The sequence below is a fragment of the Myotis daubentonii genome, chromosome 8 (genome assembly GCF_963259705.1).
Source record: "Myotis daubentonii chromosome 8, mMyoDau2.1, whole genome shotgun sequence".
Lineage (NCBI taxonomy): Eukaryota > Metazoa > Chordata > Mammalia > Chiroptera > Vespertilionidae > Myotis > Myotis daubentonii.
The window spans coordinates 17,391,298-17,407,973 of NC_081847.1; the positions used below are offsets into that span (position 1 = coordinate 17,391,298).

Genomic DNA, 16,676 nt, shown 5'->3' on the forward strand with positions numbered 1-16,676 from the left:
ACCCCGGGCGGGCTGAGAGGCAGATCTGGAGGAACTCCGCAGCCTTAGTTGAGTCTGGCCCTGGCCACCTCTGGTCGGTGGTCACCTTCGCCTTCCAGGCTGAGCACAGAGGGCTGACTGCAGTGGTTCTAGTGCATTTAGTCAAAGGACAGCTCAGATTCATGTACATGATGCTATTCTCAATATCATGTGGAGTCTCAGAATGCAGGCAAAGTCTGCTTAGGAATGTTAGTTTATCAGAATAAAGGAAGAAGCTATTCCCATTCCTCCAGCTGCTGCACTTGGACCCGAGCTTCTGCAGACTTCTCTGAGCTCTGAGATCTCAAGGCCCAGCTTGGTTATCACTTTATTCAAAAGCAGACTTTTCTGAGTAATTTCAATGTTCGAGGCCTTTCCTGGCAAAGTCAGTGTTAACGTGGCAAACGCTTGTGTCAACTGCTGATCGTCCTTAGATACCGGAGAAAAATAGATCTTTCTCAAGCAAGAACCTCTTCTCTGAGACAAAACGCTACTCTCCTTCTCCCTCCTTCCATATCTTCTTATCTGTTTGTAATTTTGCAATGTTAAGTGAATTTTTTCAGATCCCCCACTTGATCAGGGCTAAGTAAATGGGCAACAGTAAATGAGTTGCCGTCTCAAATTCACCATCATGAATATGGTCTGAAAGATCATGGTTTTTAGGGCTTTACTATCAGATACTGCCAGATGATGAAAATACCCGTGTCCCAGGTACCGACACATCTCTCTCAGACGTTGGAGGAGTACCCAGGCAGTGCTGCTAATAATCCGAGTGCTCTCTCATTCCAAGTCACTGGAGGTGAGAGCTGGCCAGTGAATGCAGGCACATTTATGAATGAAAGCATTCATGGCTGGGCTTCCTGCCTGTTGTGTTTTCTTATAGATCTCCAGTTGTCACTTTCACATGACATAAACCACACGAACAGTTTCTATTTCTACTCTGTGTCCCCGGGGGGGATCCTTGGCAGTGCATGCAAGATTTTTTAAAAACTCCTTTCCTCTGGCCGGCATTCAACTTTTATAACACATTTTTAGATCTGGAAATACATTCTCCTCTCCGTCCACCAGCATGTATATTTTTACTCTCCTTCTATTCCTGCCAAACTACCAAAATCTGTTTCCTGACAATTTGAAGAACTGAGAAATGTCTGCGTGGGGGGAAAAAGCGAAGACACATGTGATGTTGTAATTTTAGCAGGGAAATGTTGCCCAATGGCAACACAACACCAGGCGCTGTCTTGTGATGTTTTTCTGTTGCTCACACTAACTTTTCCTGCTTGGATCTCGCTGTCCTCTGAGACTGCCTCCCATTCAGACGTTGTGACTTGCTTTTAAATCAGCAGAGTTCGGATTTCTAAGGACAAGAACAACTTGGTGACCTTAACTTGGAGGGTGGGGAGGACGACTACATGGGTGGACTGTCATTTTTGATTCTTTGTAAATACAAAGAGCAGGCCGTCTGGGGTTGAAGGACCCATCCTACTGGGTTAGGAAGTTTGCTCAGACATAGGGCTTATCAAGCACTTCCAGCTGCCAGGCGGGGCTCCAAGCACCAGGAAAGAAGACCAAGCCTCTGCCCTGATTCTGAGAGCCCCTGATGCTCAGCCAGGGCAGCTCAGAGGTTGCGAAACAATGGGCAGGTTGTCTGCAGGGCCCGTTTGATTAACTGTGACGGTCCTCCAGGTCCAGCCACGCCCATTACTGTGTAGGTAACAGTGGGTATTCTTTCCGGTTAGAACACCCTTTTCCTTGGGTTTTGCCTCACATCAGTACGTAAGCTGCTGAAGAGGTAAAGTTTTCTGTTTCCTCTCTGCAGATTATCTAACCACAAACACCAGCGTGGGTTTCTGATTCACATCACGTTATGTGGCGCGCAATTATATCCTGCTTCTCAAAGAAAAAAGGCAACCAAAGAATATTTCAAAATTATTTTCACACATGATTATCGTACAGTATTACAATGTATTATGTGCAAAATTCCATTTAAAAAATCATTTACAAAAGGAAGTATAACACAGTATGTGCTGAGGGTTCTGGATGTATCACAAAAGCTAACAAAGGGACAAGGTACAAAGCCAACCAAGTCAGATGCCTACGCATCTTTGCACAGAACAATAACATGTTTTTTGCAACTACCTGTGTTGCGTGGATACAAGACCCTCATACTTTGAGCACCCCCAACCAGGTTTCACAAAACATGAATTTACTTCGCCACACATTCTTAAAATGCAGATGGCCTTTTGGTGCATTTGCAAACTCTTTCCCAAGCAGCATCTTACTGAACTCCATGAATGTCACCGTACACATTACTTGGTCTCTGCCCCAAACAATTTGATGCTGTTAATTTTGACTTACGTGTAAAAGGGAAACAAGTGTTATATATATTTTTTTCTTTCCTCATGGAGTTTTCAAAATTGTTTCCAAAGGCAAATAACATGGAAAAACGTTGCTAAATCTCACTGACTATTTATAGCATTCTCAGCATAGGTGGTTCCTTCCATCTTCTTTTCTCACTTTCTTCAAGGAGCCTGAACCAGCAGACTAACTCCTTAGTCCTTTGTTAGAGTCCGTATTTCTCTCTCGACCTCTCTCTACATCCCTGTCTCTACTTATCCTCAGCATCACTTGGTTAAAATACAAAACAGCACAAGCTCACAGAGCGTGAACAAGGTAACAGTACATCAGATTCCCGAAGGCATTCTGTGGCCAGTGTCAGTAATACATCACTTTACGAAATCCAGCAGTCTCTCCCCACAAAGTTGCCGAAACATCCAGTTACAGAAGAGAGACTTAGACAATGCTCAATACTCTCAAATCCAGCAAGAGATTTCTTTTGGAATATTAAATGTTAAAATCACATGCATAATTATAGAATATTTTAAAGTTACAAAAATAGTTTAAAAACCAATCCTGACAGTTTACCTGCAACTGCTATAAAAATTTCTATGAAATATATAAAAAACACAAAGGCTCTTTGTAAAATAAAAAAACAAAAACAAGAAAGAATAGAAAAAAAGTGAAAGGATGAAGCCATCCACAGAACTGAGAAGTACTTGACGCACTGCATCGGCCAGTCCTGTCAGACACCTGCTGCTGAATGAACTCAAGAGAAGGGCTTGTACCTTACATGTTTATTAAACACACACACATAGTTGTGAGCCTGGCTGCGGGTCGGCAGCAAATGCGTCTAGGACCCTTAGACCATCAAATTCAACTCTCCATCTCTGAGGGAGAAGCCTCCTGTGTCATGAACCTCAGCTACCTGGCTTGGGCAATGTGGCTGAAGATGCCCTTGGTCAAGTCCGCCCGTGGATGGCTTAGTCACTGAACCCAGGGGTCGCCAAGGAGGTGCCTGCTTTTCAAGCAGAAGCACGTGGAAGGCGGGAGGCGAGGTTCCTAACCACGGGAGCGTCCGGTGTCTCCTAGGAGGTGGGGAGATCTTCTTCCCCATTCTGGAAAATGATGCCATAAGGATCGTTCTGGATGCGCTTGTAGACAAAGTGGAAGATGTGGGGCTGTGGCCGGCTGTGCAGCTCAGCCTTGATTTTTTGAGGGTAGGTGTCCTCTGCCAGCTGCTGCCACGTTTCGTCGACAAAGAGGAAGAGTCTGTACTCCTCAGGGTCCCCCACCTTGAACTTCTCTGCACAGAGCTGACACACGTCCTCGGTGGTGACGTACGGTCGCACCAGGAGCGTCTTTCCCGTGCAGCCACTGTTCACCTCTTGGAAGGCAACTCGGAGGTAATTCTGCAGGTGGGAAGAGAGAGGTGGGGGGCCGGGTGAGAAGGGGGAAACGAGCAGCCATAAGTGAGCGTGATGAGATGTGAGGGAGCAGTCTAACTTGCAAGCCACTCCTCAAGCAAGGCTCCGGCTCCTCCAGATCATGTCAGGATGCGAGGCCGCCAAGTGCAAGCACAGAGGCTGAGCTAAATGTGGGCAGTGGGGGAGCAATGGACTGAGTGGTTGTATTTTAAGTCCTTACAAACACAAGGAGCAGGAAGTTCACTGAGCTGGTCTGACCCCTGAGTGTCCTTCAAGAACCCTGGGTAAGAAATCCCTGGTGAAGAGGGTGAGCCGGATCCGATACAGGGTGGATTCCCAGCTTGAAAAACAAACTATGAGGAAGAGCCCCATGCCAGGAGTCAGCAGGAAGAGACGTGTGACACACGTGGACACAAGAGCACATGTACTTGTTTTGGACAACTTTCCATGAGGCGTAAGCAGGGGCAATAATGCTAGGTTGGACCACAGGATACTGACAATATTTGACCATTCCACCTCCCCACATGGCAATTGTATGTAGTTCAATTTAATACAAATGGCTCTCCGTGCAGTATGGAAAAAGTCAGCAGGAGGAAAATGTCGGTTCTTCCAAAAGGCTTTGGAGATGGAGCTGACTGAGTGCACAGTGGTGTTGGGGGGCGTGGAGGAGAGGTTTGCAGGCTGGGCGCTGTGACTAGGGCCAGGTGCATGCCATCACAAAATACAATAAGCCTCCTGTATCACAGACCCAAAGCCCGGATGAGGCAGAAAGAATCCTACCCTCATAGCAGGCTCTCTGAGAGTCTGTGACCCTGAATAACTCCTTCAGCGTCCTCTTCTTTAGGAATGGGGTTCCCAGAGAAAATGGAGAACACCTAGTTAAATTTGGCTTCTCAGGCTTAAAACAGTTTCCCTTTCTAAACTTTCTCAGGAGTGAAGGGAAGTGGTGCCTGCTCTGCAGCGTCTCCATGGTTAGCATGTGGGTTCACTGGGATGTTGGAAGGGCAAGCTCCATCAGCGGGAAGGACTGTGCGCTCTGCACTGGTAATGGACATGCTGGAATTAGAACCTCAGCCAACACACATCCTCCACATTACCGACCCCCTCCTCTCCTATCTCCACCCCGACACCCGGCCCACACACCTGCTATCCATTTACTCATTGACTCCGGAAGAGGACTTTGTGAAAGTCTACATTTTTTGCATTTGACTAGTGAAGAAACCGAGGCACAGAGAGGCTGAGCAACTTGTCCAAGGTCACACAGCTAGTGAGTGGCAGACCCTGCATCTTCACCACTGTTGCGTGCTGCTTCTCCAGTGAGGAGACTTGTGTGTGTGTGTCTGCGACCCCCGATTTAGGAGTTCCAAGTGGAGTTTTGCGTCTCTGTTTTTGTTTTTACATCCAAGCTGAGTGCTAACAACTCCCCTCTTGGGTTATATTTTAAGGTGCTCCATCTCCTGGGCAAGCAGGGCCAGTGGGAAGGAGTGTGCAGAGGGAAGGGGGCCCTGTGGCCGCTGAGGATCTCCAGGTTGGAAACTCCAGATGGAGAGAGGGGGCGGGAGGAGGGGCTGGTGGCAGGTGGGGAGATGGGCGAATAAGCTTTTCTTATTTCTTCTGTTCCTCTCCTCAGAGGGTGGGCAGCCTTAGCAGTCCCCTCCTGGGACAGGCAGCCACAGTATCCCAAGGGCCTGTATATGCAAAGCCACTTAACACATGGACAGCTCTTCAACAGCCCAGGGGAGGCCACGGTATGTGTTGCTTTTTAGATGTATGTACACAGGGAGGAATTTCTGAGAACACTGCTATCTTAGAGAAGAACGTGAAGATCTTGCCTTTCCAGGAAGGGCTGACTTTGTACCACATGTACCTTTGATCATTTTCAGAGCACTGGGAGGCAGAAAAGGCAAGGAAGGTGAATCTGAATACGGACATGGACAAATCTGTCCTGCTTAAAAGTTCACCATGTGGCACCAAGAAACAAAACACAGTTGAGTTTTATAATATGATTTGGAATTTGCAAAATATGATTCAAACTCATTTGCAGACTTACTCGTAACTTCCTAGACAATGAGCCAATCAAGGGTGGTTGTGCTGGGTAAGGTTTTCTATCGCCCCAATCAGCCTCTCCTCTCTCAGAAACAAGCTCTTTGGAAATCTCACATGCCTGGGCACCTGCCCACTGTCATGAAAAATTCCAGATAGGGGCCCTGCCAGAGCTGATGCTGCCAGTGGGATTCTGGGATCTTCCGTTTTTGGGGGGAAGGGTGGAGAAAAAGGGGAGGAGGGAAGGCATTACTGCACCTCTCCCTCCTCTCAGAGAGGCCAGGTGGCCTCAGGGCCTAACCCTGCTATTTCCTCTCAGTCTTTTTTTAAAAAAATATGTTTTTATTATTTTTTTAGAGAGAGAGGAAGGGAGAGGGATAGAGAGATAGACACATCAATGATGAAAGAGAAACATCATCAATTGGCTGCCTCCTACACGCCCCCTACTGGGGATCGAGCTTGCAACCTGGGCATGTGTCCTAATGGGAATCTGACCATGACCACTTGGTTCTTGGGTCGATACTCAACCACTGAGCCATACCGGCTGGGCAAATTTTTATTTACTGATTTTAGAGAGAGAAGAAGAGAGAGGGGAGAGAGAGAGAAGGAGGGAGGGAGGGAGGGAGAGAGGGAGAGAGAGAAAGAGATATTTGTTGTCCCACCTATTTATGTATTCACTGGTTGCTTCTTGAAAATGCCCTGACTGGGGATCGAACCCGCAAACCTTGGCATGTTGGGACGATGCTCCAACCAACTGAGCTACCCGGCCAGGGCTCTACTCAGTCTTCTGATGAAATAAGAAACCTGCCACCTGTGCTGGAGAGCTTCCTCCTTGATTTCCTGTCTGCTTAGGGCTCAGTATTCATGCTGAACATTCTGCTAGAAATCCCACCTTAAGTTGACTTTGTTTTCTTAAGGGCAGCAAAACTTGGGCCAAACCCACATATATTTTTTTTTACTATAAGCAAAACAGAGAAGTGAAACAACAAGGTCAGAGGGTGGTTTAAAATATCTCTTCCGCCGGATGATTTGACAAAAGAGGGACCTCAGGCACCCTGAGCTCTGTGTGCCCCGGAGCCAGCTCAGCCTTGGTGGCGGGCCAAGGAAGCATGCCCTCCCCGGCTCCCCCCCCCCACCCCCCCGCCCTTCATCATCCCTGGCCACATACCTGAAAGTCGTCCACGGAAGGGATGGTCCGGTTGGTGGTTCTCCGTTTGTGCCACTGCCTCAGGGTGTCTCTGGTCTCGGAGCTGAGCAGTCTTGCGGCTTGCTCTTCTTGGAAATTCTTTATCAGAGACAGTGCCCCGTAGGCGCTGGTCAAGTAATAGCCCCCTGGAAAGGACACAGAGGGTGAGTCTCCAAGTTTCCTGCTCTGGTGACGAGTTAGGGGACTTGTAGAAGATGTGCCCTGTATTTTCTTGCATGTGCCGTGGGACCACAGCAGCACACAGCCAAGAGAGCGTCCTTCGCGCCTCCATCTGTCCATTCACGCATCATCCCCACGGATGTACTGGGTGACCCGTCCCTGGCACAGGGACACCGACGGCCCTGGCTGATGGCCCTGGCTGACAATGCCTGTGTTCACTGGTGGGATTCCCATTCCAATGGGCGAGACATACAAAAATCTCAATTATTTAAATGCAATTGTGAAAATGTTTTGCCAGAAAAGGTCAAGCCTTTTTGTAGCCCTGAGGGAGGTGGGGAGGCATGTGTGGGTGGGAGGTCAACTTCTATGAGGCCAGAATCATTTACTTTAGCAACAGGAGTCCGCATATCTCCTGGCAATACTTTCTGGGGCTTCCTTTTTTTTTTTTTAGGAATTAGTATTTTCTAAATTTTAAGTAAAATATATGCTTCGAAAGGACTGCACAATATACAAGTGTGTTCCCAATAATATGGGTTTTTCAAAAGAACTTCCTCCTAACTCCTTTCCCTACCCTTACTTGGGAACTAAGGTGACACATTTAGGAAAAAAGTAATTTACAAGGAGAAGCAAGTAATGTCCCTTTTCTGCAGCATTTACGAATGATTTTTTATGCTTGGGGAATGTTAAAAGACTACAACACCGTGAGATACACAGAAATATGTTCATCGTTTTGTCCTCAACTATAAATTGGTGCCTCCTGGGAAACTTGCAAGCACTGTGCTCTAGAACCACTAGAAGGCGCCCCAAATATTTATTAAAAATTCCCTAATTGGGCACCCCCACTGTAAAAATTACATATATGTCAGTAGAGGAACGATCCACCCTTTCCACTTGCAAAGGGTGAACAGAAAGCTACTATATTTCTCTAGGACATTTACAAAGAGTTTTCTTCACTTTAAGAAGAAACTGGCTGAAGTAAATGTCCACATGGACACTGCATTTTAAATTGAGAAACATTCCTTGTCAACATACAATTGAATCTCTACCATGAGCCCAAGACACGTACAGAGCAGGGGCTGGATTTTCAGGAAGTAGAGTCTGAGTCCCTGCTCTCCAGAAGTTTATAAATTTACTAAAATAAATGGACCCTGGTAGTTTATTCATGCAGGAACCAGAAAAAGTTAGTTGTGGTGAAATCAGTTTTGTGCAGAAGTGCCACCTTCATGGCCAAAGTATTTAGCTGCCAATGCAAGATCCTAAACAACTATCTCTGTTCAACAAGTGACAACAGTCAAGATGGCAACTGGTCCCCCACCTGAGAAATGAGCCCCGTGAATCACAGTGGACAGGTAACGTGAGAAAGAGAACACCTCTGTGGTTTTCAGGTCACGGATGGAGGTTTGGGGGTTAGTTTTGTTTTTTGTTAATCCTCACCCAGGGATATTTTTTTCCCCATTGATTTTTAGAGAGAGTGAAAGGAATGGGGGAAAGACACACAGAGAGAAACATCAATGTGAGAGAGACACATTGATTGGTTGACTCCCATATGCGCCCCAACTGGGGCCGGGGATCGAGCCTGCAATCGAAGTACGTGCCCTTGACCGGAATAGAACCCACACCCTTTAGTCTTTGGGCCGATGCTCTATTCACTGAGCAAAACCAGCCAGGGCTGGGAATTTTTAATGGGAGCAGCATGTAGGCCACTCTGAACAATGCACTTTCCATGCACAGATCACATGTCAGGCTTTTTGTTTAGTTATTTGAATAGTTTCATGGCCCCACCAGCTGGGGGTAAGTTCCCCAAGGTAGCTCCACACACTAATTCAGAACTGTTGAGTAGTTGATTTTTACTAAATATTTGTTCTAAAAACAAATCAGCACATGATTGACCGTGAAATGCAGTAGTACATTTAAATGCCACAGAATTTCAGGAGAAATCAATATCGACTTAAATAGTCAAGAAAGAGGTGTCTTAGAGCTGGGACTTGGAGGGACTGTTACAATCAAGTTTGGGGGGAAGGGTGTTTCCTTTGGAATCAAATTTTAGACTCCATAGATCCAGAGACAATACAAGCATTGAACAGACCACCAAACCTCAGAGGGAATGCAGGGGAGGGTTGGGGGTGGAGGGGGGGCAGGGGTAAGAGAGCAACCAAAGGACTTGCATGCATGCATATAAGCATAATCAATGGACACAGACACTAGGGGGTGAGGGCATGCGCTGGGGGGTGGGAGCAGCTGGGGAGAGGCCAATGGGGAAAAAGGGAAAAAAAAATTTTAGACTCCATAGCTGTGATCTGTTCAGGCCACAAGAGAAAACTCAAAATGCTGGAAGCACAAAACTGACCACACTTTGAAACATGAGGAAGCAATTAGAGGAAAGTTTACATTTCAGCAAAACTATAACCCTACCACGAGAGCTGTGCACGTAAAAGGGTTCTCTGATGCTTTTTCCGTCAATGAAACTCCCCGCATAAGCAGCCGAAGAGATGTGGGCTGTTGCCCTGCAAACCAAAGGGCCTTGGGCTGGCCTCGAGGGCGGGGTGGGTGATGTGGCTCTCTGCTCGCAGCTTCTTGCTGCTGGTCACAGAGCTTCAGTTCACTGACACGCAGGCCTGGTCTGTAACCACAGCCAAGCCGACTGGGCTGCCCTGCTCTCCCCCGGAAGGCAGCCAAGAAGCCCGAGACACAGCTCTGTGGAGGCAGGCTCCAGTTGGGCATGAGCTCACAGGCTGCTCTGTATGTTCACCAGCTGGGCCCTTGTGTCTCTCTCATGTGTGATTCCCAGAGGTGAGGACAGCAACCTGCTCATCTGTCATCGACACAGTGTCCGGGGCAGTGTCTTCCTTTGGGGAAAGGCTGGGAGAGGTGGCAGAAATTGGCTGCCTAGATCCTCGGGCCACCAGATGTAAGCATATGTCTGTCCCAAGCACACATGGTCAGCAACGGAATGGTTATTTTCTGAGTGAAACTGGCATGTTCTTTCCCTAAAGTGCCAAGAATGTGACATACTTATCACTAGAATTAAACATGATCGGAGCTAAAAACAACAACAACAAACCTGGATGCACACAAAATTCCAAAAATATTGCAATATGTAATAATGATGCAAAATGTAAGCATGATGGCCTGGGTGCTTCTCTTGGTCACTGGACAAAACCACTCCCCCCCCCCCCCCCCAACCCATCAAAGCCCAGGGCAGAGCAGGTAAGGAAAGCTCCAGGCAGGGCTGTGGTGGCTCAGGTTGTGAATGAAAATGAGGGGCGATAAACAGGCAAGAGGGGAGAGGGATGAAAGAGGCTCATTCATATCTGTCCAGGGTGGAGGGACGGGATGGAAGGTATTTTCCCTAATCCTGAGTCAGCACGAGCCCTAGAGAGGTGGGAAGGGTGTCCCTTATGGGCTCCCAGGAGGAGGACAGGCCTGGTAAGAAAGGCCAACGGTAGGAAACTAAGCAACACGTTGTGGGGATGACGATACATTTACGTTTCCTTCGGGGAAAATGCAAGTATGACGCATTCCCTGGGGAATCCTATCAGCCCCTGGACCTTTTCACTCAAGCCTGGACCAAAACTCACGGGAGAAAAGACGGAAAAAAAAAAAAAGTATAGGTAACAATTCAGAACTCAGGGGACACATGGAAACGGATGACCCGGATTCACAATGCGCAGGCCCTGATTGGTTCTCCTTTAAAAAGACAAGCCCACAGAAGAGTCCCAGTTATTTCTGTTTTTCAGCCAACTTATTTCCATGGCAAAATACCTAACTCGTGTGTAAGGAGAAGGCATGTCTGCTAAGACACGTTGGTGTCAGGCAGGCACAGGAAGAAAACCGAACTGCCAAGATAAATCAAAAGCGAACTGCCCAGATTTTAACTCCACTGCCTTTTTATTTTAACCAAGAGCAGACACTATTTTTCTAAATGAAAAAGAAAATCAATGCTGTTTTCATTTTGAACACCAACTCGCTAAAAAATGATGAAAACCAAGTAACAGCAGGACATTCTCCTGACAGTGGAAATAGTCTCTAACAAACGTTTACGATTTCCTCTTGAAAGCGAAGAAACTATTTCTTTTTTCAAAATACCATTTATTCTATTGAACAACATTTTTTTTTTTATTGCAATCAACCAATCTTGGTGAAGTGTAATTATGGCAGGGTTACATTTTTTTGTGTGTTTTTCCGATGTTTCCAAATTTTCTACAATGACTGTGTATTACTTTTGTTGTTAGAAAAAAAATCAGCACATTCTTTTAAATTAAAATTAGACTTAATCCTTAGGATTTCTAAAAAGCTCCCACATAAGTGCTTAATAGGTACAGGGTTTTATTTGTGTGTGTGTGGGGGGGTTATATATGTCTTTAAAAATTGCTTAATCCTCACCTGAAGATATGTTTTACTGATTTTTAGAGAGAGAAGAAGGGAGAGAGAGAGAGAAACAGTGATTGGTTGCTTCCCATAATCAATCGAACTCGAAACCTTTTTGTGTATAGTAGGATGATGCTCCGGCCAACTGAGCCATACGGCCAGGGCTATTTTGGGATACATTTTAGGGGCTAGAAAAAAGTGGTGGATTACACAACATGTGAGTGTACTACATGCCACCAAATAGTTCACTTTAAAAGAGCTGATTTTGTTACGTGAACTTCATCTCAACAACAAAGACAAAAGCCCCCCTCAGCACCCAGTTCCTCCCACCTTCCCGAACGTACGCTACCTTCTCCGTGCAACAGCGAAGGGTCTAAGAGCTCCATCATGTACTCGATTTCCGTGTCCAGTTCCAGCATGTCGCACTGAGCTATGACATAGGTCAGGACCGGTAGGAAGTCGTCGGCGCCATACATCCTCCCTGGGAGTAGGAGGAAAGGGGAAGACAGGAATATTTTTACCAGCATTTCTTGCTTTCGTCTCCTGCTTGCTGCTTTTATTAGACAGTGGGGAGTCATCCTGGGGCAATGTGCTATTCACAGGCAGAGGTGGGCGTTTCTGGAATCCAGTGTCGCCCACACCCCTCCCGGCTGCGCATGTCCCAGACCGGCCCCAACTCACAGCTTCAGCGTGAGCATCTAGGAGTCAATGAACAGGGGAAAGGTGTTCTTCCTCCCCACGACCGGGAGTTACAGCGTCATGCAATAGGACCCAGTAACCTCAAACCGTCTACCTTGCAGCAAGTAATGTCACAAGCCAGTGTACAGAGTATCTGCTTATTTTGTCACCCCTTTGTGTCCTGTTTCCTACTGCTCCCTGTGCAAGTCAATCCCAAACATCATGACAGGAGCACATTCAAACCAGGAATAGAGGTAGCTCTCTGCTCCACGGGAACACACGGTTGATTCATTTAAACGTGTGAATCCAGCCTGTGTTGCATAGATCCACACGATTAATAAATGGCAGAAAAATCTTAGTCCTTATTGCTATTTTTCATGACCGTGGTGATTCTCAATGAGGCGTGGGAATGGGGATGGGGTGTGACTTTGCCCCCGGGGAAACTGGCTTTATCTAGAGCAGTGGTTCTCAACCTTCCTAATGCCGTGACCCTTTAATACAGTTCCTCATGTTGTGGTGACCCCCAACCATAAAATTATTTTCGTTGCTACTTCATAACTGTAATTTTGCTACTGTTATGAATCGTCATGTAAATATCTGATATGCAGGATGTATTTTCATTGTTACAAATTGAACATAATTAAAGCATAGTGATTAATCACAAAAACAATATGTAATTATATATGTGTTTTCCGATGGTCTTAGGCGACCCCTGTGAAAGGATCGTTCGAACCCCAAAGGGGTCACGGCCCACAGGTTGAGAACCGCTGATCTAGAGGCATTTTTAGTGTTGGGACTGGGGGTGGCGGTGCACATGGCATCCGGCGGTAAACTTAAGGGAGACAGACAGCCCCCACGACAAAGAGTTATCCGGTGAGGATGACATCAGGGTTGAGGCTGAGAAACTGCTTCAGAAGAACAGAACCCTGTGCAGGTGTTTTCTGGGATCTTTCAGACATGATTTCATGAGCCACACAAATATACTTTCTATACGTCAAATATGCTGGCGAAATTAAGAGGTGATGTCCATCTGCTACCATGGCTAGCCCAAGAGCTCAGGCATTAAGTGTTTCCTCAACAATTTGGATGCACGCGCATTTCCATGATAACACACACGAGGCGTGGTTAGCAGGGCCTGTGTTTGCTCTCTGTCCTTCTCCAAGAAGCAGTTTCACTTAGATCAGTGGTTCTCCACCTTGGCTGCACGTTAGAATCACATGGGAATCTTTTTAAAATCCTGATTTCTGGGCCTCATCCTCCGGAAATTCTGTTTCTTTGTTATGGGGTGGGGCCACAACATGAGTAACAAAGAAACAGAATTTCTGGAGGATGAGGCCCAGAAATCAGGATTTTAAAAAGATTCCCAGGTGATTCTAATGTGCAGCCAAGGCTGAGAACCACTGAATTAGAGGAAAAGGTGGTAGTCACCCACGCAATTACAACAGGCTCCCTGAAGACCTAGACCAATGTAGGGCTCGATCTCCGCGTATGAGTCTCAGTTATGATCTACAAGAGGCAGCACGGGGAGTCCCAGGGCTTCCTTCCCATTGTAAAGAGTTAAAATAGGAATTCCAAGGACATTGCTTTAGCTTGTGGCAAAGAAGGGAGAGCCAATGAAGTGGCTGTAATGAAACTGCATCATTACTGGATGCTCTGTGTTTCTGACACATGCTGTAGATCACTTAACACAACCCTCACTGGCCAAAATGTAGTCGTGATCATCGCTAATATTTCCATTGCACTCGGGGCTATGCAGGCCTTGTCCCATCTAACACCCACCTTATGAAGGAAAGGGTCACAGCCAACAACAGGTGCAGACACTGCCCCTTAGAAGGCAAAGCAAGGCGGCCAAAGTCCCCCAGTTAATGAACTCGCTTGCAAAGCTAGGATTTAAACTGGGACTCCAGAGACTGCACATGTATTTGCTACTCTACACTAAATCTTTAATAAACTGGCATCGCAAACACCTTGTTGCCCTCATTCGATTACGCTTTTGGTGCTATTCATCTGTTGCATGCATGTGACTAATTTGCCAGACACTAGAGCAGCCGTGGGCAAACTACGGCCCGCGGGCCGGATCCGGCCCGTTTGAAATGAATAAAACTATTGAAAAAAAAGACCGTACCCTTTTATGTAATGATGTTTACTTTGTATTTATATTAGTTCACACAAACACTCCATCCATGCTTTTGTTCCGGCCCTCCGGTCCAGTTTAAGAACCCATTGTGGCCCTCGAGTCAAAAAGTTTGCCCACCCCTGCACTAGAGTAACGCTTGTATTTTTCTGAGCCACTTGGTGAGAATCACGAGATTGGAAGAGAAACAGGGAATCAGAAAGCTCGGGTCACCGGCCCTGGTGGGACGTGGCGGCCTCACCTGAGTTGCTCTCCATGACAGTGTAAATAAGCTTGCAGACCCTCAGCAGCAGCATGACTTTCTTTTCCGGCGAATACATCTTCTGCATCGTCATGAACTTGACTTTGATTTTCTCCACGTCCACGAAATCGGGGGTCGGGGCGAAGACGCCCAGCTCCTGGGGATTCCTCTGCCGCACGAGCTGCAGGTTCTCCTTGAGCTGTTTCCACGAGCCGTCGGCCAGGTGGAAGTCCTTCAGCATGGCCTCCACGTGCCCCTTCAGCGGCTTCAAGATGCACTTGTGCATGGCTTTTTCCAACACCACATCTGCCAAAGAAAGCGCAGCGACTGTGACCACTGTCTGCAGAAAGAAGCAGCGCAGCTCTGCTTCCTGGGGACGGACACCTGCAGCTCTGTGCCTCGGTCAGGGGGCAGGCCAGGTGCAACCTCACACCCACGCACCCACACAACTCAGCAGCAGTGCTTCACTCCACCTTTCCTTCCATAAAGCCAGGAAGGAAAAACCTTCTCAGTTTCTCTTGCATACGATCAATGCAATGAACTATATTTGTTTTAACTACTTTTATGCCCCCTCCCCCCCCTAAGCACAGGCAAATATTTTAGAAGACATTCTTTTGACCCAGTTCTTCCATGGATCACTGTGTTGACAGGTAAGCAAGTATTATTTTGATGGAGGGATTTTCTAATACCAAGGGTTCAAGATCCCTTAAGATGTTTTCTGAGGAAATAAATTCAACTAAATACACATGTTATCTTAGGTTGGATTCTGGACTAAGAAATAATAATTCTTTATTTCATTTGTTATAAAGGATGTTAGTGGGACATTAGATTTGAATCAAGTCTGCAGATCAGGTAATAGTGTTAACACTGAAGCAGTGTTAATTTTACTGTCATTTTTAACAGAATGTTTCTGTTTTTAGGGAATACACACGTAGAGTAAGGACACAATGTCTGAACTATCTCTCAAATGGTCCAGAAAAATGAAGAGAGAGAGAGAGAGAGAGAGAGAGAGGGGGGGGGGGGAGAACAGAGAGAGGAAGGAGAATGATTCGAACGTGACAAGGCGCTAACATTCTGGGAATCTGGGCAAAGAGAAGACATGATTTCTTAGTACATTTTTGCAACTTTTCTGTAAGTCTTAAATGATTTCAAAATAAAAAGTAAAAGGTTTTGGGATGTGTTTTTGTTTAGAGTTAGGAAACACCTTTAGGTGGGAGGCATGTTTTCTCTCTCTTCCTTTTAATGGTCGTCCAATGGAGTAGCCTTCTTGGCCGACAGCAAAATGACCAGGACCACAGATCTGGGGATCAGACTGAAGATGATTTCTACAATAATAAGCTCTCTGCTCTTTCAACATCAGCCTTCCAATCTCAAATGTTTGCTTATTCCATCAAAACTACCTGGGTAGTAATCACACCTAGTATCTGACACTTCAATGTGATTTCATTTGGGAGCACATGGATCCGTTTATTTATATGACTGGGGATGGTTGAGTTATCTCTCTGGCCTTTGGAATTCCTGACACTGGATTAGATCACATGGAATCCAAATTATCACCTATTATTAGGAGGTCAAGGACAAGGAAATCTAAGGCAGACACACAAACACCGAAAACAATTTCCCATAACCTAAATTAAAGGATGCCTGTAGTTGATGCTGACCCTGCAGTAATCAGCTTCCCCAGCCCAAGTTTTTCTCTGTTCTACTTCCATATCCAATTCAGGAGATCGCTTTTTTTAAACAAAGAGCTTTATTTAACTAGAGAGATTCAGGTTGAAGCAGAAGAAGTTATAAAGTAAGAAGAAAAATCACATTTTTACTTGACTTTTGGCATTAAAACAGATTACTTGGTCTCCATTGGTTATGTTGTGTTAGTAATCTTGTGCAACTTCACAGCATCTTTGACTTTACTTTTTTTATTACGATGAAAAGTCAATAATAGCAATTAATGCTGAGCCCTCAGTTGGGCGAGGCTCAAAGTGCTTTATTTCATTATGTCATCTAATTCTTACAACTCTATTACTTTAAAAAAAATATATTTATTGATTGATTTTTTAGGAAGGGAGA

General features: G+C 46.0%; 1 protein-coding gene and 1 non-coding gene across 11 annotated transcripts in view; both read right to left on the reverse strand.

Annotated features, from left to right (window-relative positions):
* Positions 1-1,932: 1,932 nt before the first annotated feature.
* Positions 1,933-16,676, reverse strand: part of RIN2 (Ras and Rab interactor 2) — a 213,994-nt gene continuing 199,250 nt past the window's right edge. For all 10 annotated transcript variants that reach the window (XM_059705433.1, XM_059705435.1, XM_059705439.1 and 7 more), the window contains 4 exons: positions 14,610-14,915; positions 11,906-12,037; positions 6,991-7,154; positions 1,933-3,764 (listed from right to left, as the gene is read on the reverse strand). In XM_059705433.1, the coding sequence (XP_059561416.1) occupies positions 3,441-3,764; positions 6,991-7,154; positions 11,906-12,037; positions 14,610-14,915 (926 nt within the window). In that variant the 3' untranslated portion in view covers positions 1,933-3,440. The remainder of the gene's footprint in view (positions 3,765-6,990; positions 7,155-11,905; positions 12,038-14,609; positions 14,916-16,676) is intronic.
* On the reverse strand, positions 8,046-8,174 carry LOC132240376 (small Cajal body-specific RNA 24). The gene has a single exon (XR_009454295.1). It is a non-coding gene; the product is annotated as a small Cajal body-specific RNA 24 (non-coding RNA).